Genomic DNA, 24,751 nt, shown 5'->3' with positions numbered 1-24,751 from the left:
AGTAGGACTCTTGTGTTCATAGTAGCACTGTAAATAACTTGTGTTTGTGTACTCAGCAATGCAGGTGTTCTGATTTTGAGACACCAAAACAGCCCATCCCTCATTTGCTGAGTTTAGCAGAGTACCCAACACTTCACAGCCAGCAGACCAGGCATTAGGCAGAGCATCTTTTATTTGGTTTTTAGTGGTTTGGGGCTTTTTTTGTTGTTTGTTTGTAATTTTGTTTCTTTTTAACAAGAAGAAAAGTTCTTGTTGACTTCTACTCTGCAATTCTTCTGAAATGCCATTACCTCTGATAATTTTTCTCTGTTGTAAAATTGTAAGATGACACCTTGTGTGATTGGCGGGGCGGGGGGGGGAGGGCTTATGTTTTTAAATTTTCAAGATGTTCCTTAGAGCCTGTTTATTTTGATGACATAAATCTTTGGAAGAGTTTTACTAACTTAAAAAGCTACTACTGGTTGGAATAAAACAAAGTACTGTAGAAAAAGACAAATTTACTCTATCTTATTTAGATTTTAACCATGGTTCCTTCAACAAGTATTGAAATAACCAGTTCTGTTGGAGTCACAACTCAAAACCTCTCAATGTCATCATTCCAACATAAAAGTGTTTTTCTATTTTTTCTTTTTTTTTCCCTGATGGTTACTGAAATATTTTTAGCATATTTTTATACTGAGTTTCTAGCTACATATTGATACAGAAAGATGTATACTCCTATTTCTGTAAATTTCACCACCATAGGTAGCAAGATTTTAGGCAAGTAAGGTGTTGAAAGATGTTTTTCACTGTTTCAGGCACTCCAGAGAAAGGGTGTGAAAAATAGTTCATTTTTTTTCTCTTTTAATGTGGCAGGTTATTTATTCAAATGTATTGAAGCAGAGGCAAAATTTCAAAATATTGAAATGATTTCAAAAGACGGAAATATTTCAAAATATGACCATCATTTCCTTTTTCTTTTATTTCAGAAAAAAGAAATCCACACAACGAAAAAGGTTAGTAGCTCTTTAAATTTTTTTTTTGTTGGTTTTTTTTCCAGAAGGAAGAATCCAGTCTTCCTTTTTAAAAAAAAAGCAAAACAATTTGAGACACACAGAGCAGGAAAGACCCTTACATTTGTGTAAGCATTCCTTTTTTATATGTATCAGGGGAGAAGGGCAACAAGTCTGTAAGGGATGAAATGTTGTGTTTACAGTGCAGTATGATTTATTCGTGGAACCTTCCTGTCTTAGCAGGCTTTTCAGACTTTCTGAACTATCTACAAGTTTGTAAATACATGATTATGAAGTCTTCTTTGCTTCTGCGTTTCCTGGCTTCCCCATTGTTCTGGTTCTGCCAGGACAGGGCTAATTTCTGCAGTAGCCAGGAGGGGGCATGGCTAGGGCATGGTTATTCTGTACCACCTCACCCTCATTGCCGGTGGGGAAAGAGACTCTCTTCCAGTGAGAAGGGGTTGCCTTCCAATCAAGAAAACCTGCCAGAGAGAGTGGTCAGGTAACGCCAGTTCTGAGCATTTTGCATGTGAAGCACTCACCTCGCTCTTGTACATTTTTGTTATTAATATTGTTGCTGTTAATATTTGTTTTCTTCTCTCATTGCTGTTTCCAGTAAATTGTTGTTATCTCAGCCCACGATCTTTACCTTTTGTGCTTCCAGTTCTCCTCTCCAGCCCGCCACAAGGGGAGGAAGTGAGGGAGCAGCTTGTTGTTTAGAGTTTTAGTGGGGGAAACTAAATTTGGGAATACTATTCCTAAACAATGACGCCCATCTCTTGGGGAAAAAGTTGTCGTAGTTTGACATCCATCATATTAATTAGCACAGAATTGGAGCAAAGGGTAATGTCGGTTTGCCTCATTGTTTCACCAAATGTTTCTGATTTCTAAATTTATTACCAAAATAAATTCACTTAATTTTCACTCACATTTGTCCGAAGATGAGACAAACAGTAAAAGCAACCAGACTATGTAGCACAGAGACTGGCATTCCTTGTTTTGGCTCTCTTTTGTACTTTTTTGTACATTAGACGTGGCAGTACTGCTCACAAATCATTACAGAGGTTAAGTTTTCTATGGCGAGAATGAGCTGCATACTGCACAGATACATGCAGCCCTTTGCCTGTAAGTGCCCAGTGTTTTGACCTGGATCCAGAAAGTTCACTAAGCTCTTCTGTACAACCACAAAACTGCTGTTCATTTGCCGCAGACTAGTTCTTAGCCTGCACATAAGGGTTGATGAATACTGTAGAAGAGTTTGAAGTTAGCTACCCTCTTCAGCTGTCTGCCTCCTCTTCACACCATCTGCCTCTTCCAAGAAGGAATACCTGACTTTTTTCACTTAAACCCTGTAGAAGCAACAGACTTAGAAATGTTCAAGAGCTTCTCTGAAATAATTTCAAGTTAATTGTACTTCTGCAAAGTACTTTACGACATTGTGTCTCCAATTTAGTGCTGACCATGTGTTATCAATGCCTCAGAGTCTCCAGATACAGAACAAGTGTTAACCCTACATATTGAAGTGCTTCACATAAATGCGCTCTTTAGATGGTGAAGACATAGTTGCTTCAGACTTCCCGTGCACCTAGAATACAAATGCAGTAGAGTGCTGTGGGTTTCAGAGGTTTTTTTGGTGCGATTTTTTTGGTCAGAATATAGGCTGGTAAGTAAAAAAATGCAAATTACCACCAGAGTATCTCCCTTAGTGACACCACATCTTTCAAGAATGCTGCAGCCATTCTTCTTTCAGTATGGTAGACTGCAAATTCAGAATGGTTAAATACAGTATAATGGTGCGTTAACACTTTCAAAAGTACTCCTTATTAGCCTATCTTTGCTCCCATGAGGTTTATGGAAATTTTAGTATCAATTTCAGGTAGGGACATTGTTTGAGTACTTTTTGAAATGCCACTTATAAAGTAGGATCTTTCAGGCAGCAGTTCTGCATTCATGGAAACAACACCTGGTACCTCAAGAATTCAATTTTAATTGGAACCTCTGGGAACAGTCACAAAACAAACTATTACAAAGAGTTCTGACAAAGAGTAAGAACAAAAGTTTAAATAGAGAAAATGATAAAACTACACTTTCTACTTACATCACTCTCCAAAAATGCAGTCTGTCTTTAATCCATTTGATTGTAAGCATAGAAAGCTTAATTTGTGTTATGTTCCCGTCAGCAATGAAAAGAGAGGTACAGGAGATGGATTTCAGCTTGTTCAATAGTGTGCGAAACTGAAGGTAAGTGCAGCAGTGAATGGTTTGGTGGAGAGATGCAATGGGAAAACTGGAAGAACATAAAATCTGATTAGAGTATTCATGGATTTGTGAATCAAAATCATAGGCATTCTGTCTGAACCTGTAATTGAAACTTCTAGAGATGGGTGTCCATCTCCTAATCCAGCTGTGCAATATTTATATTCATGTTGTGCAAAGTGCAGCAGATCAGCATCACTGAAATTGGGAAGGTAACTGTATAACCCAAGAATTGTCTGGGTTTTAGGGGCTTCAACTCACAGTTCAATCTTACTTTTAGATTGAAATAAAACGCATATTTTTACATACTGGATTCTTGATGACTAAAAAATTACAGATTTTTAATCTTCCTTATACTAGCAGAAAGTCAGTATTGCTGGAACCACATAGTTATTTTTAATATATGTGCTTAACTCTATGCTAGGTTATTATAAAATTTTGAAACTTTGATAGTATTTTTTATGTTCCTGAATTGAAAAGATCCACTAAGGAGTGAAAAAGAAAAATAGACATTAATATATACTATATATCGTCTGAGTCTAGAAGTGTCAGATTCTGCCTGAAATCAGATGTCTGACTGTAGAGTTATTTCATATTTTTGCATATCTTAACCTTCCTGCTTTGTTGAGCAGACCTTTATTGTTGGGGAAGATGAAACAGGAAAGCCTTGGAAACATGATTGCCTGACAAAAGATTTTGGGAATATGAAAACTACAGGCAACATCGAAATGAAAGCCACTTTTGAAATACCAGGTCTTAGTTACTGAACAACTAGAAAACAATGGTATGGCCGACTGAAGTAATCCCCCCTTGATAGAACAATACCCTCTGCTTGCAAGCAGGTCCAAGGGTCAGAGCAGACCCTACTAGCTCAGCAGAAGGGGTCCAAAGAGTAGTTTTTAGAAGTTAAGATGTAACACTCTATGGTAATATAAGAACTCTTATAGGCTGTATGTAAATGCTATAGGATTTGTATCTTGTATTAGATTGGTTAGTGACATATCGTCTGAGTCTAGAAGTGTCAGATTCTGCCTGAAATCAGATGTCTGACTGTAGAGTTATTTCATATTTTTGCATATCTTAACCTTCCTGCTTTGTTGAGCAGACCTTTATTTTGTCATGCTTAAATCACACACAGTTTTTGGAGCTTACAAAATTAGGAGTTTTTTGTGTCTCAGACTTATTGAGTAGTACAGTTTCCTTTTCTCTCAGTTTTTGTAAATCTTGGGAGCTCTTTAGAACTTGTCTGTTATTGCTGCCACATCTGGCAGTAATAACTCCTAGTGCAAGCATGAGCTGGCAAAAATCAGTGTTCCTGCCTAATAGGTTTTGCTGTTGATGTGATCCTTAGTCAAGCTTTCAGTTTGCTTACTGGAAACCTTTTCAGCAGGTGCATCTTGTATGTTGCTAGTTCAAATTACGCTTTTTTTTCTGTGCCCTACTGGATGGTAGTTGCTAAATTATGCTTCATTTAGCCCTTGTGTTCATAAAGTTTTCAGTCCTAAACGAATTACTAAAAATCTGTTATGTTTGTATTTTTCATACCTTTGTAATTCCTGATGTGAATCCACAAGTTTTAGTATAGAGAAGCAGCAAGAAGTGTTTCCAGAAGTTTGAAAACATCACTAAGAACTAGTTTTCTTCACCACCACACATGACATTTCTTTTTTCAGTATGGTATTCCCTTTGTTGGCTCTTAATAGAAGCCAGTGCCTCAATATGTTGCTTCATTAGATTAGAATTTGCTGCTGTATTCACGTCTGTCTTTGTATTTTGAAGCAAATGGACTGCTTGCTACAAAAATGGCCCTCACTGGCTAGAGCTTGAAAGTAGTCAAGCTTCATCTTTAGCTTTTATTGCACAGTCAAGCTTGCAGCTGAATATTTCTTTGGAAAATTGTACAGCTGTTACAGTGGCAACAAGAATGCTTCTAATTTCTCGAGCACCTGCTAGTAGAGAACTATAACATTTCAGATATAACCATAGATATTGTTTGGCATACATTCAGTTTCTTTTACTCTATACCCAGAGAATTTCCAAATGGGTAAGCCTGATGGGAAAAAGATGTCTTAGCATAATTAATACACTTGAAACATGAAATGTATGCTAAGCTTGAAAAAGAGACTCACCATGAAATGGAATTAAGAAAAACATTGGATAAACTACTTTAGTTATTTATACGCTCGATTTGCACTGCTGATCCCAGTCATTCCTTTTACTCTGTTAGTATGCATTATTCCTTGCTTTAAAAAAATTTAAAAATCTGAGCAGTAGCTCTGTTTGGATTGTTAGAACAGGGCAATAATTTGTGGAAAGGTTGAGAAGGGATTTATAGGTTTTTAGTTGACTCCTTTTACCCTAACCTGTCTTAAAGGTTTGGAGGGGAAATACAAATTAAGATAAAATTAATTTATTCAAATACGGTTGTATGATCTAAGTTTAGGACTAATCATTTTACTTTTGTCAAAAGTAAACATCAGCCAAATCTTCCAGCATATTTATACTGCACCTTCCTAAGTCTCAGTATATACAAGAGAATTGGAAATTTGAGAGAAAGGGATACCTGAAGCTTTCTAGCCTTGCTGGAGTTAAATGCGGGTCCCATGTTGAGTGAAGTTAGTAAAACATTACTTGCTGGGTCCATGTGTACCTTGTCATGGCATGGAAGCTGCAGAGTACAGTGCTCCTAAGTTGCTTTGTGTCAGTACTGATATGATTTGGCTATGCATTGTATAAAAGGTGTGAAAGATGCTGTGCAGAAGGCACAACCCTCATGTTGCCGGGACCTGGCTGTGTGAAGGCATTGTGTGCACAGCAGTGCTGTGAAGGGTGTCAACAGGGCCAGTGGCCAATGGCTCAGCTGCTGGTTTGGTGTGCTCAATTATTTTGTTCTTTTTCATCCTCCTTTATCTTCCCCTGTATGAAATAGTGGGAAGGGGCAAGCACTGATGGAGGACAGACCCATGAAGTTTCTGTGCAATTGTTAGTGGAAGAAATTCTTTCTTTCACAGCTGTCACTCAAATGTTGTGTATTGAGGCAGGACAGGTTTTTCTTCTTCTCTTTTCTTCTTTCTGGGTACTTTAAGGTAGTGGGGCATTATCCTGTCACGTAAGTGTCTCTTCACCAACACATTCTAGTAAAACTGAATGCCTTTTAATTAATAACTTTTATCATTTTACAGTCAATCAATCCTATCAGCAAACTACCCTGTAGGAGATTAGTGGCTGTTGGATTGTGTCTTGCAAAATTCAGTCTAATACGCTGGGGCTCATTTGTTAAAAATATAAATTACACTCAAGCAAAAATATGACCTTTTCTCAGTACTGGCTACCCAAAGAGACTACCAAATAGTTTTAATTTATGTTTTTCCTCTCTCTTGACAAGACGTCGCTGATATTTTCCATGTGTTTTCTTTTTCTTATCTCAGGGGAGTGCCAGTCCCATTGTATAGATTGATCTACAAGCAAAGAAAAGAGCTAAAGCCCTTTTTTTTCTCAGACTTGCATTATTTTTAGTTTTCATAGCTCTGTTTTCTAGTGTTTTTTTCTTTATGGTAAAGCTAGTTTCTTTCTCTTTTCTTAATGTCTTGTTCCCCTTCTAACTTGTAACCTTTCCAAATGACTTGTTCAAGCATCAGCTGTAATTTAGTCTCTTGTGTATAGGTTTTCTGTTGATGTAAAAAAAATGTTTGGAAATATGACTTAATTGCCATGCTGTTTGCACTTTCCCAGCATGAAAGTGGAGTTACCTATTGAGGATGTGCAACCCACGGGTTTAATTTGTTTAACTTTTTTATGACTCTATTCTCTTATAAATGTGTGCATAAGATAGAAGAAGGAATGTTTTTTTTTTTTCTAATTTAGCAATTTGCTTGATTTATGGAAAAGTCTGTGCTCTGTTTTGTGTATTTGCTCGTTTGGAACCCTTCTATAGTTTATAGAGACACTAGTGATTTGTTGCTTAGCCTCCCTGTGGAGTTTGTTCCATATTACAATCTAATTCCATGTCTGTGTCATGCACTCCTGAGCTGTTAATTTGTACATTTCGATGCAGTTTGTTTCATCGTGTTTTTGTAATCCAAACTGAATCTAACGAGCTATGTGCTTTGGGGACCCAGCCTTGCCTTGCCAATTAGAACAAGTGGTTACTGAGAGAGAGCATGTTTTAAATAAAACATGGCACCTCTGCATGGGACCAGCAGCCTTCGGGGAATAAAAAGAGGATATTTAACTCTTTCTGCCTGAGAAGAGAGGGCAATATTTAGTGAGCGCAGTTTAGGAACATCCAACTCATTCCTTCAAGAAGTATTATGCAGATTCATGGTGTGTCTTTTAAATAAAATGTAGTTCGCCATTGGAGATGTTAGGAACTGCTGCCTGCGGAGTGTTTAGGAATTCAGAAGGATAACTGTTGAGCTGACTGCATGTTTTCTAGGATTCTGATTGCTAATGCCCCATCAAAATTGTACAGGACTAGCAGCTACCTTTTTCTTTCCCCTTATACTGCTGTACAAGAGGCCGAGAGAGAACAGGAGGGAGTGCCAGATGGTAAAAGAGCTGATTTCAGAAGGTATTTTACAAGGGAAGGGATCTAGAAACAGCATTTATTTAATTAGAGTGCTAAGGTTATGTGCTAGATGACCAAGAGGAAGGTATAATTTTGAGGTAACTGAGAAGATGTGTATTTATGATCAATATTTGTGATCGTTGAAGAAACTGCCCAGCATTCTACTGGTCTTCAGACTAACTACCTGGTGAATTCAGTCAAGACACAACAATGATTTAGGAAGTTAACTCTACTTTGCAATTGTTTCTTGCATTCCACCCCCAGCATTTCCTTTCTTCTGTCATTGCTATTAACTTGCACATCTACATGCTTGAGTATCTCCAAACAGAAGCAGTTACTGTCCAACAGCAAGTCTAAGCTGAGGACAGTGAGAAAGAATGTAGGTGAACAGTCATGGCAATTAACTCAGACAACATTTCAACAGTCCTTGCATACGCAAGCACGACAAGACCAAGAAAGACCTCCGATGTGAGAACCTTTCTGTTGAGCAGCTCGCTATACAGGAAGTAGAGCTGTTTGCTAAGGTGATTTAAGCTCTTAGGGAAGCAGGTCTACGGGACAAACGTGATCTGGATAATAGAATGAAATGTAACTGATGACTCTGCAGTTCTTCAGCCATTTCATATGAAAGAAATGTGATCTAGCAGCTAGACAGCTAGCTAGGATCCTGACTTGATTTCCTTTTCACAGTCAATGAGGATTTCTTTGTCATACTAGACAAGTTGGGTTTTTTTTGTCTTGCTCTTCTGTTCCTCATCAGTTACTGAGAGATGATAATATTTCCCTGCTGATTTTGTACAACCTGATTTTGGACTTGCCTTTCATACCCTTAAGGAATGTATGCAATTAGGGACCTTTTTTTCCTTTATTTTGTCTTAGCCTTCAGAAGTCTTAGGCAAAATTTTGGAATTTCAGTTCTTGTCTGTGTCTTTTCTGCAGTTGAATTTCTGTTCTTCATCTTCTTGACGTTTTATCTTCAGTCCAATTTGTTTCTCCTCTTAATTTAAAGGGAATCGTACTGCACTGCTACAATTAATGCATACCATTTCTTTTAAAACTTTTAATGTTTTTTCTTATGGAGCCTGCAAACATGCCAGTCATTGTTTATTCATATCAGTCTTCTTATATGTATTGCAAAACTTGTATGTTCTCATAAAGTTAGTCACCAGAGGGCAAACTGCTCATGCAGATTTAGTCAATACAACTATAACTTTCTGCTTTTTAAATAAAACCTCTACGGTCTGTGAGTGAGTTTCCATATGGTATTAATTAAATGGAAAGTATAATGACTGTTGTCTTCAGAGATAAAGAAGTTAGAATGTTACATTGAATGAGATGAAATTTTTAAAAGGTAAAATTTAAACTGTTGGACTAATTTGCAAGCATTGGGGGAAAAATACCCCTTTCGATAATCTTTTTCCTTGTTGGCACATTAAATATCCCTTACTAAATAAGTGATTAAATATCACTTAACAATTAGTGAGGGAGAAAATAGTAGCTTAAAACAGTTCTCAACAGGCATGTCTTTATCCTTAATTTTAAGTAGATGACTACATTATGGGGGCAGGTGTGTGTGTGTAATCCTATGCTGGAGATACAGATAAGGCCTTTCTTGAAAAGTTACCTGAAATAATTGCATCTCTAGTAACTGAACCTGTAAGATTTTGTTCTTTTTCGTTTGCAGAAAGTGTAGGCTGTTGACTGAATCGGGCACTGAACATTTAGGAAATGACAAGACAGGTTATGGTGCTGTCATAATTAATCCAGTCTGTGTGTATGCATTGTAACTGTCTTTTAATTGTGATAAAAGGATCAGAGTACAGGAAAGCACAAGATTACTGGCCTAATCTCCTGGTTTAAATCACAAGTCGTTAAATATCATCTAGGTAAAGTCTGTTTGCTGAAAATTTCTCCTTTAAAAGCTGCTCTGTCTTGATGTGAGGATGCTGGGGGTTTTGAATGCACCACGGTTGCTAGTATTTCTAATGAATAGTCCCCCTCACTATTAAGTAATACTAAGGTATGCCTTCTTAATTGCAACATTATAGGGATGACATTTGCACATTGAGCTCAATGGAGAATAATTATTTTCTTCAGAGAATTTCTTTAAAGAACTCATTAGCCCCTTATTGCTTCAAGAAAACAAGTAATTTACCATCTTGACATTTGTTTGAGTCTGAGGTGGTGATATTCTTGTTCGCTATACATAGATAAGAATCTAAAGCACAAATGTCAAATGTCCACAGATATTGGATATCAACTTTGAGAAGCCTTGGAACTGCAGTCCTTTCTTAATCTCTCTCCCACAAGACAAAATTTTTTGATGCTTGAAGCATTAAAAGTACACATCTCCCTGCCTCTATGGAACTGCAAGGGTATTTAATGCTTCTCCTGGTGAACCTAAGAATAACTTTGAACATCCTGAAAATAAATATGAGGAGGAACTTACAAAAGTCATGTCAAAATTCTGTAGCAGAGAAAGTAGGTAGAATTTAGTTCTCTTTGATTTTTCTTCGGAATCTTCCTTGGGGTTACAACATAAGTCAAGAGCAGAAAGGAGCTTTCCTTTCTGTAAAATTCCAATTGCACATTTTGAATGTCTTTCATTCTATCCAGTAAGAAAGTTAAGGGTCCTCTAAAAGACAAGTTCTGTGACTGCATGCATTATGAAAATAATTTAAAATTAAATAAAGAGATCAGATCACAAGGGTAAAAAATTGATTAGATCAGGCACTTCTTTATTTCAGACTGCTTGACTTTTCAAGCTTAGTGTAGGATTTTGCCATTCTGTAATGCCATCCCCAGTCTTCTGGTATAAATAAATGCAATTATGTGGAACTGTTCCCTGTTACTGGGCAAAAGCATTTGGAAACCATGAGTCAAGAGTGTTGATTCTGAGCTGTTGGGCTGCAGTCAGGTTGGACCCAAATGCTCTGTCTCAGTTGATCAGAAGTGCTGAAGCTGAACAAGCAATCTGACTGTGATCTTCTATTGAGTCCATCTTCTGAGATTGCTCTTTTCTTGCTGCAACAAAAGCAGCTCTAGTAATAGTCTTTGGAACATACTGCAAGATTTTTCTCTCTCTCCTATGCACTGAGGCTTCTCATCAGACAAATGTGGAGGGAGGCTCTGGTTTGTATATTTTTAACTACTGATGTTACCCACACCATAGCTGTTTATTACTTGAGGAAGCGAACGCATGAATTTCATGATGTGCGAGGTTAATGATCCAATGTATAAGGAGGAACCCTGACATTTATCTGCATTAATAGTTTAGCAACACTGGTAGCATTTTTGTTATGTTTCAGCTCCTAAATAACTGGAGCTTTTATATTTTGGGATTGGGGCATTTCTGCCCAGCTCTGTGGAAAAGGTCCCATATAAGTGGAGAGCAAATTATGAGCAGACAATAGATGTCTTGGGGGCTTGGTAAGCATTAGAAATGACCAAAAGTGAACTTGTGTATCTCAAATGCTTTAGGATTGCTCGAAGTGGACATGTTTTTCACTGGAAGTTGTTTGCTGTGAGCTCAGTCAGCAGTAAAAGACTCATTTCTTTTTTGGCAATTCTGTAAGTTACAGGCTTTGTTCTTTTAACAAAAGACGGTGGAATTTTGCCTTCTGTTTTGTGTTTTGCTTCAGAATAGGAAAAAAAACCTTTCAACACTTTAGAGGGTGTCTGTGGAGGTAAATACCAGTCTGGCTCATTTCCAGGCTGAGAAGGAAATATACTGTGCTATTTACCATTGTGTTCTATCAATGTTTAATATAGCATTACTGCTCTTCATAGACAAGCTTATGTTCTCCTCTGTTGACATGTCCTACCCTGCAATATGTGGAGAAATAGAAAGTTGATCCCAGTGTAGGTGAATGCAGTCTTTTACCATGACATTTTCTGTGCCTCAGGAAAGTCTGTGCTTAGCTTCAAGTCCTCAGCAGAACTGCTGTCTGCTGAAATACTTTTAGCAGCAATTTGAAAACTAGATTTTGACAATCCTGACTCCTTTTTTTTCCCCTTGAGACTCACTAATATCTAGAGAAAACTGTGATAGATGTAAATAATCCCAAGAATGCAGAAGCATATGATGAGTGCTGACATCTACTCAAATTGACAAAGATAAGTTACTGTTTAGAAATAGCTCAAACATTACTCTTCATTCTGCACTGCTTCTGTTAGTGTCCATAATTATTATTTTTAAAAGAGTTAAAATTATTGTATAACTGGAAACTTTTGACTCTAAAGGTTTAATTTAAGATAGACATAGCAGTCACTTGTTTTGCTAATCGGCACATGAAAATCATAGCTGATATGTGACTGCAGCTAGTTGATGGTAACTGGATGTGTTCCAGTATGAATATTTTCTTTTTTTTTTCTAAATGAGCTCTTGAATCTGTGCACAACTGAATTGTAAAAAAGAGTATCTCTGAATCCAAAATCAAGATGCCTGGCAACATTCTCCAAATCAATATATCTGGTAGCTGTGGGTAGCAGTAGGTCTCCAGTGCATTTCAGTCCTTTCTTCCCCCCCCCCCACTTTTTTTTTCTTTCTTTGAAAGGGTCCTGATGTGCTTTAGTTGTGGAGAAATATATAGGAATATTCATCTATTAGATTTAGAAATGCAGAGTGCTGAAAGCTTTTGTTATAGAACCAGTTTTTCTTGGTAGTAACTAAATGAGCTTTTCTTCATGTAAAGGTCAGATTTCATGTATTTGTTCCCACTTGAGCTCTTTTTTGACAGAATGAAAGCTATTTTGCTCTTGATTTATAAGATATTTACTGTGAGTTAGTACGGCATAAACATCTGACATTGTGAGCAGCACTGTACTGCTGACCATGCCTTGTTGAAAAGAATCTTAAGGTATTTATTGTGGCCTTTCCTGCAGGTACTGTAACGAAGTAGAAAATGTCCCTTTCCAGGAGAGCAGGAGTAATTATTTTAACTTGAAACTGTTCTCTCTTTCATACAGCAAGCTGCAGTAACTCCCTGCAGATAGAATGGTCAGTTGTGACTCCGTCCACACAGCTGGGCCTGACAAATTAATTGTACCTTAACTTACAAGGAAAGGAAACTTATAGCTCATTCACTTAAGACTCCGAAGATGGTGTTTTCAGTAGGACTTGAGAGTCCATTCTTCATTTAGGAGACTTCAGGACGTAATTAAAGTACTAAATCTTGTATGCCACTATGGCAGCTTGTCCTTTAGTTAGACTTAGCAAGGTATTCAAATAAGAGTCTAGCTATTTTATATTAAAGAAAAGCTAAGCTGATAATTAATTGTATTGATGTGATGACACATAATTTATAGAAATTGAAGATGATTTCTGTGAAGAAATTTTTACTAACATTTTGTTATCGTAAAAGCAGTCATTTTTATTAACAGTAGTAGTGCCTCTAAGCACAAAGCATTTGAGATAACTTCTTACTTGACTAAGTAATCAATTTTAAGTTCCTGTGTTTGTGAACCTTCTATGAAATTCCAGTTTGCTGTATTCCTAAACTATAAATAGACAAAAGAGATAGAAAGCAAGACGTGTCCAACAAACAGGACAAATACTGAGCTTAATTATTTTGTAAATGTGTGTAGATAGCCCTTAATTTTTTTAATTAACAAAAAGAAGTTCTCAATTTCATTATTAAATGTGAACAGTGACTAAGAATCAGTCTTTAAACATGTTCACCAAATAATAAAACATTTTGGTTAAAATCAGTCCCTTATGAACCAGGATTAGAATAACATTTTCTAAGTTTAAAATCTGACAACTCTTTCTAGAGCTGCCTGGTTAGAGCCTATTGCTTCCATTTCTCCTTTCTTAGTGAAACTCAAAGGAATTCAGGCCCTGAAAATTGAAGAAAATAAGTGAGATTATATTCTTGAGCAGGTGAAGAAATCCCATGTACTATTTTGTGTGCTCCATCAGGTTTGAGGCTGAGTAGGTGTATAGAACCTGTGTAAGCAACTAACTGCAAGGGTTGAGATGTTTGCTGGTTTCTACCCAGCCTTCCTTTTTGCTTAGCCAAAAGGAAGCTGTGGCTTCTAGGCTCTCAGTGGAAGCCCTTTAACTTGCATATGTCTGGGCCACCTTCTTCCCTCTCTAGTTTTCCCCATTCTCTGAAAGACTTGGGGTTGGGTGGTGGTAGAGAAGTTAAAGTGGCGTGGCATTTACTGTGTCCAAAACAGACATTTTTTTCTCCCCTCCCTTGTGTTAGAAAACTCTTCTTTCCTTTTATATTGTGCCTTATACTGCATTCAGTAAGGTACTATATTCTAGTAATGACACGAGCACCTTTACAAAACACTTACTCATGCGTAACTGGATTATTGAAGAGAAAGTTTCCTGAGTTTTGAGTGTACTTGCAGGTTCCAGTTGGTTGGGTGAAACTAGTAGCAAATTACTGTTGTGGCTTTTTTGTGCTGTTCTGTGCAGTTCTGGCTCTCTAGGTGCACAACTTTCTTCACTAAAACATTTCAATAGTAGTATTTAGTATCACTTATCAAATAGAGGCTTAATATGGAGTGGCATTTCATGGTTAACTGCCACTCATTTTCTGCCCTTTGCTCAAGGGAAAGCAAGTAGGAAGCTTCCTGCCTCTTTCCCCAGTTTTACTGCAGATCAAGGAAACAGAGACTATAAAAGTTAGCTTCTTTTTCCACTATATAAGTTTGTGCAGCAAGGTATTAACAATTTTTCAGTTGTGTCTTGGCCTATTAGCAGGAATATACAGTGGTGCAAGAATGAATTTGTTGAAAATTTTATGCCTTCATGACCTCCATATTGTAGAATGGTATCCTTCTGCAGTGTTATTAAGTAATTTTTCTTCTCCTCTTAAATTAATGCTGACATTCTATGACTGGATTTGTTCTTGTCTTCAGATTGGAACATAACAGAAAAAATCTTATTGCTGGTACATTAAAATTAATTTTTAAGTACTTCCCTTGAAGTAGAATTCAACTAGAAAGACTATAATGTAAAATCACTGATTTAGTTGTGCTTTCATGTATGGAAAAGTGCTTTTGGAGCATTCAGGGCATCGGGAGAATGCAGAAGATAAGGATGAGTGGAAATCACAGTGAGAAAAGGGCAAACTCCTGAGGAAGAGGAGATACTGTTGTCCATCTGTGTCAGTACTGCAAGGGGTAACAACTCTTTGGAGTTCTGCCTTTAGTGAGCATTGTAATGCCTTTTCAATAACTGCCTTGTGTCACTGTTTGGCAGTGCGAATTCTGTGCAATGTATGGAGAGGTGGGAAAGCTGTTTGACATTAAATGTCAATCCTGGTGGTTGGGTTTGGTTTTGTTTGCTTTGAACAGAGCCTTTTTGCAAAACTGAGGGCAGGTTTGGAGCTGGCATTTTGCAAATGTTTTCACTATAGATTTTTGCTCTAATTCAGCTCAGGTCAGCCTTAACTAGAAGTTATTGATAAGGAATTTCTGTTTGCTTATGGAAGATAAACAGGCTTTATAATCCTGTTTCTATTGAATACTCTGTAAAAATTTCAGAATACTCCAGATGAAGCATTTGCTTTTAACTTTAGCAGAGAGGTAGATCGTATAGATAGAGCTGGAGTGCTCAACATAACCAATAAGAGGTTCGTGATATGAAAGGACATTCTTTGTTTTGCTTATAAAGTAATTTAACCATCCTGCTTGAAGGCTTACAGTCCTCAGACAAAGCTTAGGTATGACTGTAGGTGAGCTGGTATTTGACAAGGGGTGGAACACAGACTTCTGCCAAGGCGGATGATGTGTACAAGAAAACCACTCAACAGTTTTACAACAATAAAAAAGGTGACTGGAAAATAATTCACCAATTAACAGCCCTAGACAGAAGCACTCAGTTTTTTGATAATTTTTAAGTTGGGCATTTCAGAATGTGCTGCATTCCTTAGGGAAGTAGGGATTTACTCTTACTGTATTTGTTTTGTCCTAGTGGGATAACCAGCACATGGCAGCTGAGGAAAAAGAAATAATCTTCAGTTTGTTCTTTGGGACAATTGTGGTTTTCCAGGAGTTTTTCTAGTGTCCTGTCATCTGCTTGCTCCCTTGCAGAGTGACAGCAGAATCACATAAGGTGTGTTCTTTTAATGCATTTGGTTAATGTCTTCAAATGATATTCAGCTGGCTGAGTTATAAAATGAAATTTGCTTTGCATTGGTTTTAATAGTGTTTTGCCTAAGACTTTTATAAGTGGTGCAAACTGCTGGTTTTAACCAGGAGTTAAAAGTGGAGTCACGCGCTGGATGCAGTGATAGGCTGAGAAAGTAGGATTTGAGTTAGTTTCTTTTTTGGCTGATACTGCTCAAATTTAGATGACGAAAGCAGTAGTTGGAAACTTTTCCAACTACTTCCAACTTCCAAAAGTCCAAGTTGTGTGCTCATCCAGTGGGACTGACTCTTGCTGTAATGACATTTATGAAGAAAGCTTGTGTCTACAGAAGCCATAACCATGTGAAGTAAAAGCAGTTTGATCACCTAGTCTATCTGCAGACAGTACAGGATTTCTGATACACTTTTTTTGGCATGTGGTGAGGGCTACAGAAACTGTTTTGAGGATTAAAATAAGTTCAAGGAATTGCTTCATCTTTTCAACGAACAAAGGGAAAAAATCTCATTTTACTGATGTTTACCAAATGAGATGCCAAAAGGGATTGAAATGTATATACTTAAAACCTGAAAATTTTTCTGCAAATACAAAAAAAATTTAATGCTGTCAAACACTATGGTTTTGCTCTTGAACTAGATTTGCTCCTAGAGGATTTTATAGATGTTTTAAAATAAAAACATAAGGCTTGTCAATATGTTAGTTTACCAAAAAAGCTAAAAACGTAAGTGTGAGTTTTCTAGGTTTAAAATAAGTTATAGGTAACACGGATTTTTAATTTTTATATTTTTCCTTTTAATCATTCTCCTTCCTTCTGAGAAGTGAGACTTTCACAGAATGTCAGGTGTAGCTTGGCACCCAATAGACATGAAGAATCTGGGGCATATACCTTACTTTGGACTTGTCGTCTTTCAAGAATTCTTATAATGCTGTCAGTCTAACTTAGCTTTTTCTAACTTGGCCTCATAGACTATGGCTCCTGCCTTAGAAGGTACTCATGATTGATCCCAACTTAGAATGGATCAGTATCTTCACGAATGTCAGGTGTAGCTTGGCACCCAATAGACATGAAGAATCTGGGGCATATACCTTACTTTGGACTTGTCGTCTTTCAAGAATTCTTATAATGCTGTCAGTCTAACTTAGCTTTTTCTAACTTGGCCTCATAGACTATGGCTCCTGCCTTAGAAGGTACTCATGATTGATCCCAACTTAGAATGGATCAGTACCTTCACTTTTTTTTTTTTAAAGGTTTGTATGAAAGTTCATGTTATTCAACTTGATCTACAGCAATGCACAAAATAAAATGGGGAATCTGTTAGAACAGAAAAACCTTCATCTAATGAGGGACTGAGCTTGGGATCTCTCTGTTCCAGATGGCAATAGTTTGTGCTGCCGTGTCTGCAGGTGTCTGCTGGAAACAGTTCCCTTATAGTAGACAGTTCTTTGTCATGTCCCTGTCCTTCCACCTTTTTTGTTTTCTGGTTTAATTCAGAAGATGACACATCTGTCAGTGTGGAAATACCTTATGGAATGCAGTACAAAGTGGTTAAAGGAAAGCATCTGTATCTGATAGCTTTCTGAGAAGCAGTTTTAATCCCCAGGGTACGATACATTGCCTGTCTTGTATGATCAGTGGAAAGTGTTCCTTTCAAATCAGATGTTCTCTGGTAATCTTTTTAAATTCTTGAAATCAAACCCACAGTGTTCAAGAATTTAAAGCCAATATTATGAAGGTTCTCTGAGAGGCAGATGTGCATTAACATGTTGAGCAGCATGCTCCTACTATTTTCATTGAGAGAAAATAAGTGAAACCTTAACAATTTTTATACTTTGTTAATGTGGTAAGTAATTCCTGATAATGCTTCCTCCTGTCATTTTTTTCCATGTAGATATAAATGGTAAATGTGCACTGCATTTTTGAAGGATTTGTCTGCATCTGTTCTGTCTGGTGTTTAAATTGATTGGACCTTTTCTTCAACTCATATAATGAGATTTCAAAACTGTTTTCATTTCTGACCAAACCTTTCAGATATGTTCATGCTTGAAATGTACTGGGCTATGAGTAGAGTAAATATATTTTTTCCTGTATGTATGCTTATTACTTTTCCAAAGAAACTGAAAATTAATCTTAACTCTAACCTGGCAATAATGTATGTGTGTGATATGGGACAGCTCCATGATTAAACATACAGGGTAAGGTTAATTTACTAGGTACTGAAAGACAAATTGTGAAAGGTATAGGAGCTAACTAGAAGAGAATCTGTAGAGAAATTGTGCTCCCTTTTGAAAATCATTAATACTTAATTTTAATTTTAGTTCAGTAGCTTGTATCTGTCTCCCCTGGCCATTCTGGGGGAATTGCAGCTGTAGCTTGTCTTCTGCCAGTAGCCAGTGAAGTGAATATACAGAGCTCTGGCCACAGGGCTAGAGATGAGAGAATTGTGCAAAATAAAGATAAAAGTTTGAGAATTTATACTGCATCTTAGGATTCAATTTAAATGTACTTACAAAAATTTGAGTTGCTGTTAGTTTTCAACAGGCCAACATTTCACAGCATTTCTGTCACATTTCTCAAACACATTAAGCAATGGTGCTGCATTCACTTACGTAGGATTGGCAGCCTGGTTGGAAAATCACACTACTCTCTTGGAGCACAGCAAAGCTAGCCAGTAATTAGTAAATTTAAAAACAATTGAGTCTGCATGAGTTGGTGGTACCATGTGATACCACTGGCAATGAAAAGTTACTAGAAAGCCTGAAAAAATTCTTTACTCCCTGGTGCTTTAGTCATAATAATAAGTCTTTTAGGTCATCTTCATTAAAAATGAAAAAAAGATGGATGCCAATTTCAGTTTTGTTTTACCATGGCAGTAGTGTTTATGGAATTTCATTGTGTGGATTTTCTACTGTTTAGGCAGTAGGCGTTGTCATTTCTGTGTGCTTCAGTCAGAGATAGATCTCTGTACTGTATGAATAAAAGCAAGGCACAGAGTAGGCTTCTTTAGCATTGAAAGGGGTAGAGGGGACAGGTTCTTCATCCAGCTCAGTCTAAGGAGTCACCCTGCTTACAGACTGTTCTTTTATTGGTATAGTTCAGTGAACATTGATCTTGTCTGAGATTGTGATCCTGAGCAGGTAGCATGGGAAAGGGAAACACATAGCTGAATAGACTGTATGGAAAAAGGAGAAGATTCATGTTGGTCAGGATGAGTTCTGGTTCCTCTTCTCAATGTGGAGCTCGTGGGCTTTTAAGGGGAGTTTCTTGCATGGTGCAGGAGATCGATAAAAGTTTTGATGACAAATGTATGTTTGGTTTGAAATACCACCTTGGAAAGAACTGCCTCTTTATACCTGGATGCAGAATTTTCTCTCTTCCTTTTTAACTTTCGGTGTCATAGAGAGGAACAATTTCTGAAAAAATGTAAGTGCAGGTGAAAGCAGGGCAAAGAACTCATTGAAGTTTCTGTATAGATGCAGGCTTTTTACTCGTGAGGTAAAACCTGTTGTGAGCAAAAGTGTTCAGCTGATGCTCCTGACCTATGTAAGCATGTACACATCAGGGTTTTTTCTTTTTCTTGATCAGATGGCCCCATATATAGGATATTTTCATTTTGTTGAGAATAAGCTGCTTTAAAAAGAATTGTTCCTGTATTTTCTTCCTGAACAGAAGCTCCTCTAGTAAGTGTTCAGATTTTCTTGCATTCATCAAAGCAAGACAAGGAACTACCAGAGAGGTGGAAGTGCAGAACTCAGTCTAGGTGGCAGTGGGGAACGGTCTTCTGCCTGAAGCTCTAAAAGGCATGCTTGTCCTATAAAACCATGTAGGGTGTAATAGCTTCTAGAAATACTGATGGTGGCAAACCATTGAATCTGTTGCCTGGTTTTCTTCTTAGAGCAAAATATACTGGTTTTTAACTCTGATAGCAACTTCTTTTCAAAGTCTTTTCATTTGTCGTAATTTGATGGAATAGATTTTTTTCTGGTTTCTGAATTGTATTATATGGTTGTGGCTGTCTTAGGAGAGAGAGGAAGACTGTGTGCATGTGTGCATGGGCATTGATTTATATTAGTTTCCCTTATAGTTACATAAGTTTCTAAGACACTGAGAGCCTCCTGTTTTGGCTGTTTCCATGGAAATAAGTGACTACGATCCCAGTCTCAGTAGAAAGAGGATGTATTCCTTATTTCAAATTTTATTCCTTGATTGAAGATACACTCCTTTCTAGGAGTAACTGCTGGAACATTTTACTCTTGTTACCTGTCATTGTAGGTAATGAGAATGTTTTATCAGTAAAATACCTTTTCATCTACTTTCTAACTTATTTCTAACAACAGATATGAAACACTTGACAGAATAACAAAATGTGTTCACCTCTTACTGGAGTTCTGAATGGACTTTTGCAACAGGACATTCTCTACTTCATGCATATTCTGTGCATAATTTATTTTCTTTCCCTGGTAAAAGACTCATTAAACATGTAAGGACATTCAGCAGTTCTAAATAGAAAATTTCTCCGTTGCTGATAGTGAGATAAGAATTATCAGCTGCATTGTGTTTGACATTGAATGAATGGGAGAGTGAGAGGTGAAAACAGAAAAGGGAAGGTGGCAGCGCCATAATGCTGGAGACATTACTAAAATAAATTAGTTCTGTTAATGCACTGTCCTGTGTCAGGGCCATAGTGGAAGCTGTTGACTCTTGCAGAGATTCCATTAACCAGATTTTTCTCAATTTAGAAGGCTTCTTAGTAGAAATTTAGTTTGTTAACCTGACACAGACCTTTTCCTTTGCCTCTGTTGCGTTGGTGTAGAAAAATTAATTTGTATCAGATGCTTTATTCTGAGTTTTAGTCCAAGTTCTTAGAAATAAATCTATTTCCGTTGCTTTAGGCAAATCAAACTAGAAATCTCTTCTGTGAGTTCTGTTTGGTGCTGTCTCTAGCATGCAGTTACTCTGCTGTGTGTGAATGTACATCTTAGCTGCCGACAGGTTTTCTCTTCTGGAAGGTGCAATTCAGATGTGTAATATAGAAAATGTACATTACAAAAATGTTTAGTTAAACAGTAAAGGGAAGAAAAGACAAATGCCATTTGTATAAGAACATCAACATACAGTATTAAGTTGGATTTTCATTCTCTCTATGAAAATCTCCTATCTGAAGACATAAAAAGGCATCGTTTAAGGCAGTTTTTCCATTTATAATGATAAGTAAAACTGTACATTTTACTTTCTGGTTTTTAGCAGCAGATTACAATACAACTTGTACTACTTTGATAGCTTTAAAACCCATTTCATAGTATTTAAATATTCTCATATACATGGTTTCCATTTGGTTTTTTGCATTCTCCTTTTACTCTGCTGTGAATTTCTCATTTAAACAATCCCTGATTTTTTTTTTCTTCATTTCATATATGGTACTTGTCTTTGCTGTATTGATTGCACAATACAAAAATTTTAGCAGATAAGAATTGCTGTAAGAAGTTAAGAATTACCAGAACTGTATGGTTATAAAATTCTGTTTCAAAAGTAAAATTTTCATTAGCTGAAAGATGAGAATAGTGAGGAAGAGAGGGCATCAGTCACTGTCACCACAGATGCAAAAAATCTCAAAGCAGGATGGTAGCTCTGGAGAATAATAATGGAGCTATGCCTTACATTAACTGAACTAAACAAAAATAATGCATGGTTAATACTAATTATATCTGTGCAACGTTTTCTATATGAGAAGAAAACAAATGTTTTATAAATATACTTCCTTTAATTTATCAGTTGCCATACCCTAGTATTGAGTGTAGAATATGGGTTAGAATACATTTTGTCACAAAGTGTAAACATGCACAAATACTTGCATTGGCAAAAGGCTTCAATCTTACACTTACACTCCATATACTTTCAGTGCTTGTCATTATTACAAAACAAAAATGAATTAGTTTTCAGTGTAATGGATGTGAAACAAAACTTCCCATAAAATTAGTTTTAAAAGGAGAATGTTTGTAAACAAAAGGGCAACGTGTTAAAATTCATCAGAGAAATTAAATAATATTACATGGTGTATTTAAGAAAAATCCAGAGATATTCTCTCTTAATACTAAAGTCATCTTTATTATGGAATGTTGTAAGTATTGCAAAAACCTATGCCCAGTGTGTTTAACGTGTGTCTATTTGTATTTAAATATCTACAGAATAATGCTTCCAAGCTGTTGGCAGCCCTTCATGTTTTACTCAGCAAGAGCACAGGCCTTCTCTTAATTCTCCATGTCATTGTATGATCTAGTGGGTATTGTGTTCTAGCCTAGCTACTCATCTGCCCTAAATAAGTGTTTTCACAGTGTCCTTGAATGCTGATTGTATTGGCTCAATTGTGACATTTTCTAATAAATTTATCTTCTTAGTGTGGGTTATTGTTTCATATATAGTTCTCCTTATTGTAATGCCTGAAATTAAGCAAGCAATCTGATCAGCATCTGCTATGGTTGGTTTGTTCCTTCTTTCCCCAAGGTAAGTCCTGTAGGGTTGTTACTAAATATGTTCCTTCATTCTCTGCTCTATATTTATGTTAGTGAAAGCTGCATCACCAGAGTATACCTTGTCTTTAGAGAAGATACTGATAATATTTGCAGTGGGTTTAGTTTCTGTAGGAATCCATTACACAGACTTGAATTGACTGGGGAAATTTGTGCTATGCAGGTGAGCTTCACCCTTGCTTTAGGCAATTTGTGGTGTGTTCTGCATGGTTCTCTTCAGGTGCCTTCTAGTACCATGTTGGCACATAACTCTTATCACAAAGATAAGATCTGACATGTCAACTGAAATTCCTCTCTGAGAAGCCAGGATAAAGGTTTGGCCAGGTTCCATGTGCTCCTGGCAGTATGATGATGACTGCTGTATTCAGCACTAGTTGTAGTTCCCTGAGGGTTTGGACTATCCGCATTGCTGTAGAGCATCCCGGGTATGATGAAGCCAAGTGTAGTTCAGGCCAGATCATCACCATCAGCTGGGCTGCAGCTTCCCTTACAGCAGCCATTTCTTAGAGATCATATTTACCCATAGGTTGTGGGTATTTATAGGTTATTGTCTCCTGTGGTTTTCACATTGATTTGATGTTCCATATGCTGTCCAAATCTTTTCTTTGTTTCTGTTCTCAAACAGTAGCAGCAGGAATACAGTCTTAGTACTGTAGATAACTCCATCTGCAATTAATGAGAACTGCTTTATGTGGAGAGGGATTCTTGTCATTGGTCAGACTGCTGCATATTTCACAGAATCACAGACTGCTTGAGATCAGAAGAGACGTTTGGAGATCATCTGATCCAAGCTCCCTGCTCAGGCTGGGCCACCTACGGCTGATTGCCCAGGACCATGTTCAGATGGTTTTGAATAGATCCAAGGATAGGGACTGCAGCCTGTCTGGGCAGCCTGTGCCAGTGCTCAGTCACTGTCACAGTGAAAAGTATTCACAGGATCACAGAATATATGGATTTGGAAGAGACCCACAAAGATCACTGAGTCCAAGGATCATCCTGCTGGCCCTGCACAGCACCGTCCCCAACAATCACCTGTGCCCAAGAGCCTTGTCCAAACACTTCTTGAACTCTGTCAGGCCGCTGCTGCGACCACTTCCCTGGGTGAAGAACCTTTTTTCTAATACCCAGACCAGACTTCCCTTGACACAACTTCCGGGCATTCCCTTGGGTCCTGTGTTTCTTCATATTCGGATGGAGGCTCATATTTCAGTTTGTGTCCATTGCCTGTATTTGAAGGAATGTGGTTGTCAGGGAAGGAGCAGGGTGAGCAAGTAGTCTAAGTACATACCCTTGCCATTCCAAAGTAAATATTTGTGAAGAAGGAAAGAAAATATAATTAGATTTTTAATAGTTCAGATTGCTTCAAGGAATATTTATTGCTTCCTTGGGCTGAAGTCATTACATGAAGTTTGCTGAAGTTGTTACATGGAAAGACTATTGTTTCAAAGTTCTGTTTGCTTTGACACTGTCATGTATCTAAATGCATAATAGTACTACTAGTCAAATATATCTTTGAATTTCCATTCCATGCTGCATAGTAGCATTCCATTTCACTTAACTTTTGTGTCTTAGAGCTCAGTCAAGCACAAGTGTACTTCCTGAAAATGATGAAAACTTTGTTGTTTCTTTGCAGTCCAGGTGTTAAGTGTCACATGACAGGAACCAACAGGAGAATTTTTGCTTCATACCTCCCAAAATCTGAAGCAGGAGTAGTTTTACTTGGTGTTTTAATGATAACAAAGAACTTTTCATCCTCTGTGCAGTTTACAAGGATCGTAATATATTGAAGTAATTAGGTTAGCTATAATGATAGGTTTCAGAAATGTTCTTAATTTACGTACAGTTATTGTGATATACAAAGTAAAGAATTTGTAGCTTGTTGTATGGCAAGCAGTTACTTTGGGTAAAATCAGTATTTGGCAAAGTTCTCACTATTTTATTTTTTTCTAGGCAGGGAATTAAAAACAGTGTCCCAGTGTTATGTCTTGTCATTTCCAGGAGCTATTGAAGCAATTTTATAAGATAGGCAAAAGTTGTTATATAATTTGCATACAACAGGCACAGATACCAGCCATGTGAAAGAGTACTTTAGTCTTTTTGTCTCCCTCAAGGGCTGACCAGGATTGAGAGTCCTGGGTTCTTATGACTGTGTAATAGTACCTTAATCTGTCAATGTGGTTTTTTGGTTTTGCTTTTTTTTTTTTTTTTTTTTTTTTTTTTTTACTAGCATCCATTAACTCCATGGCGTTTGTCATAAAGGAGCAATAAGGTAGATGACTGACACTAGAAGAACAGCTAAAATCATTT

General features: G+C 37.2%; 1 protein-coding gene across 2 annotated transcripts in view; it reads left to right on the top strand.

Moving 5' to 3' along the window:
* Positions 1-24,751, top strand: part of ZFAND3 (zinc finger AN1-type containing 3) — a 138,700-nt gene that overhangs the window by 34,587 nt on the left and 79,362 nt on the right. For both annotated transcript variants that reach the window (XM_017742336.1, XM_008639841.2), the window contains exon 3: positions 969-995. In XM_017742336.1, the coding sequence (XP_017597825.1) occupies positions 969-995 (27 nt within the window). The remainder of the gene's footprint in view (positions 1-968; positions 996-24,751) is intronic.

The sequence above is a fragment of the Corvus brachyrhynchos genome, unplaced genomic scaffold (genome assembly GCF_000691975.1).
Source record: "Corvus brachyrhynchos isolate BGI_N302 unplaced genomic scaffold, ASM69197v1 scaffold188, whole genome shotgun sequence".
In the NCBI taxonomy this organism is placed as follows: Eukaryota; Metazoa; Chordata; class Aves; order Passeriformes; family Corvidae; genus Corvus; species Corvus brachyrhynchos.
The sequence above is the reverse complement of the archived record's forward strand: the minus strand, read 5'-3'. Positions and strand labels throughout refer to the sequence as shown.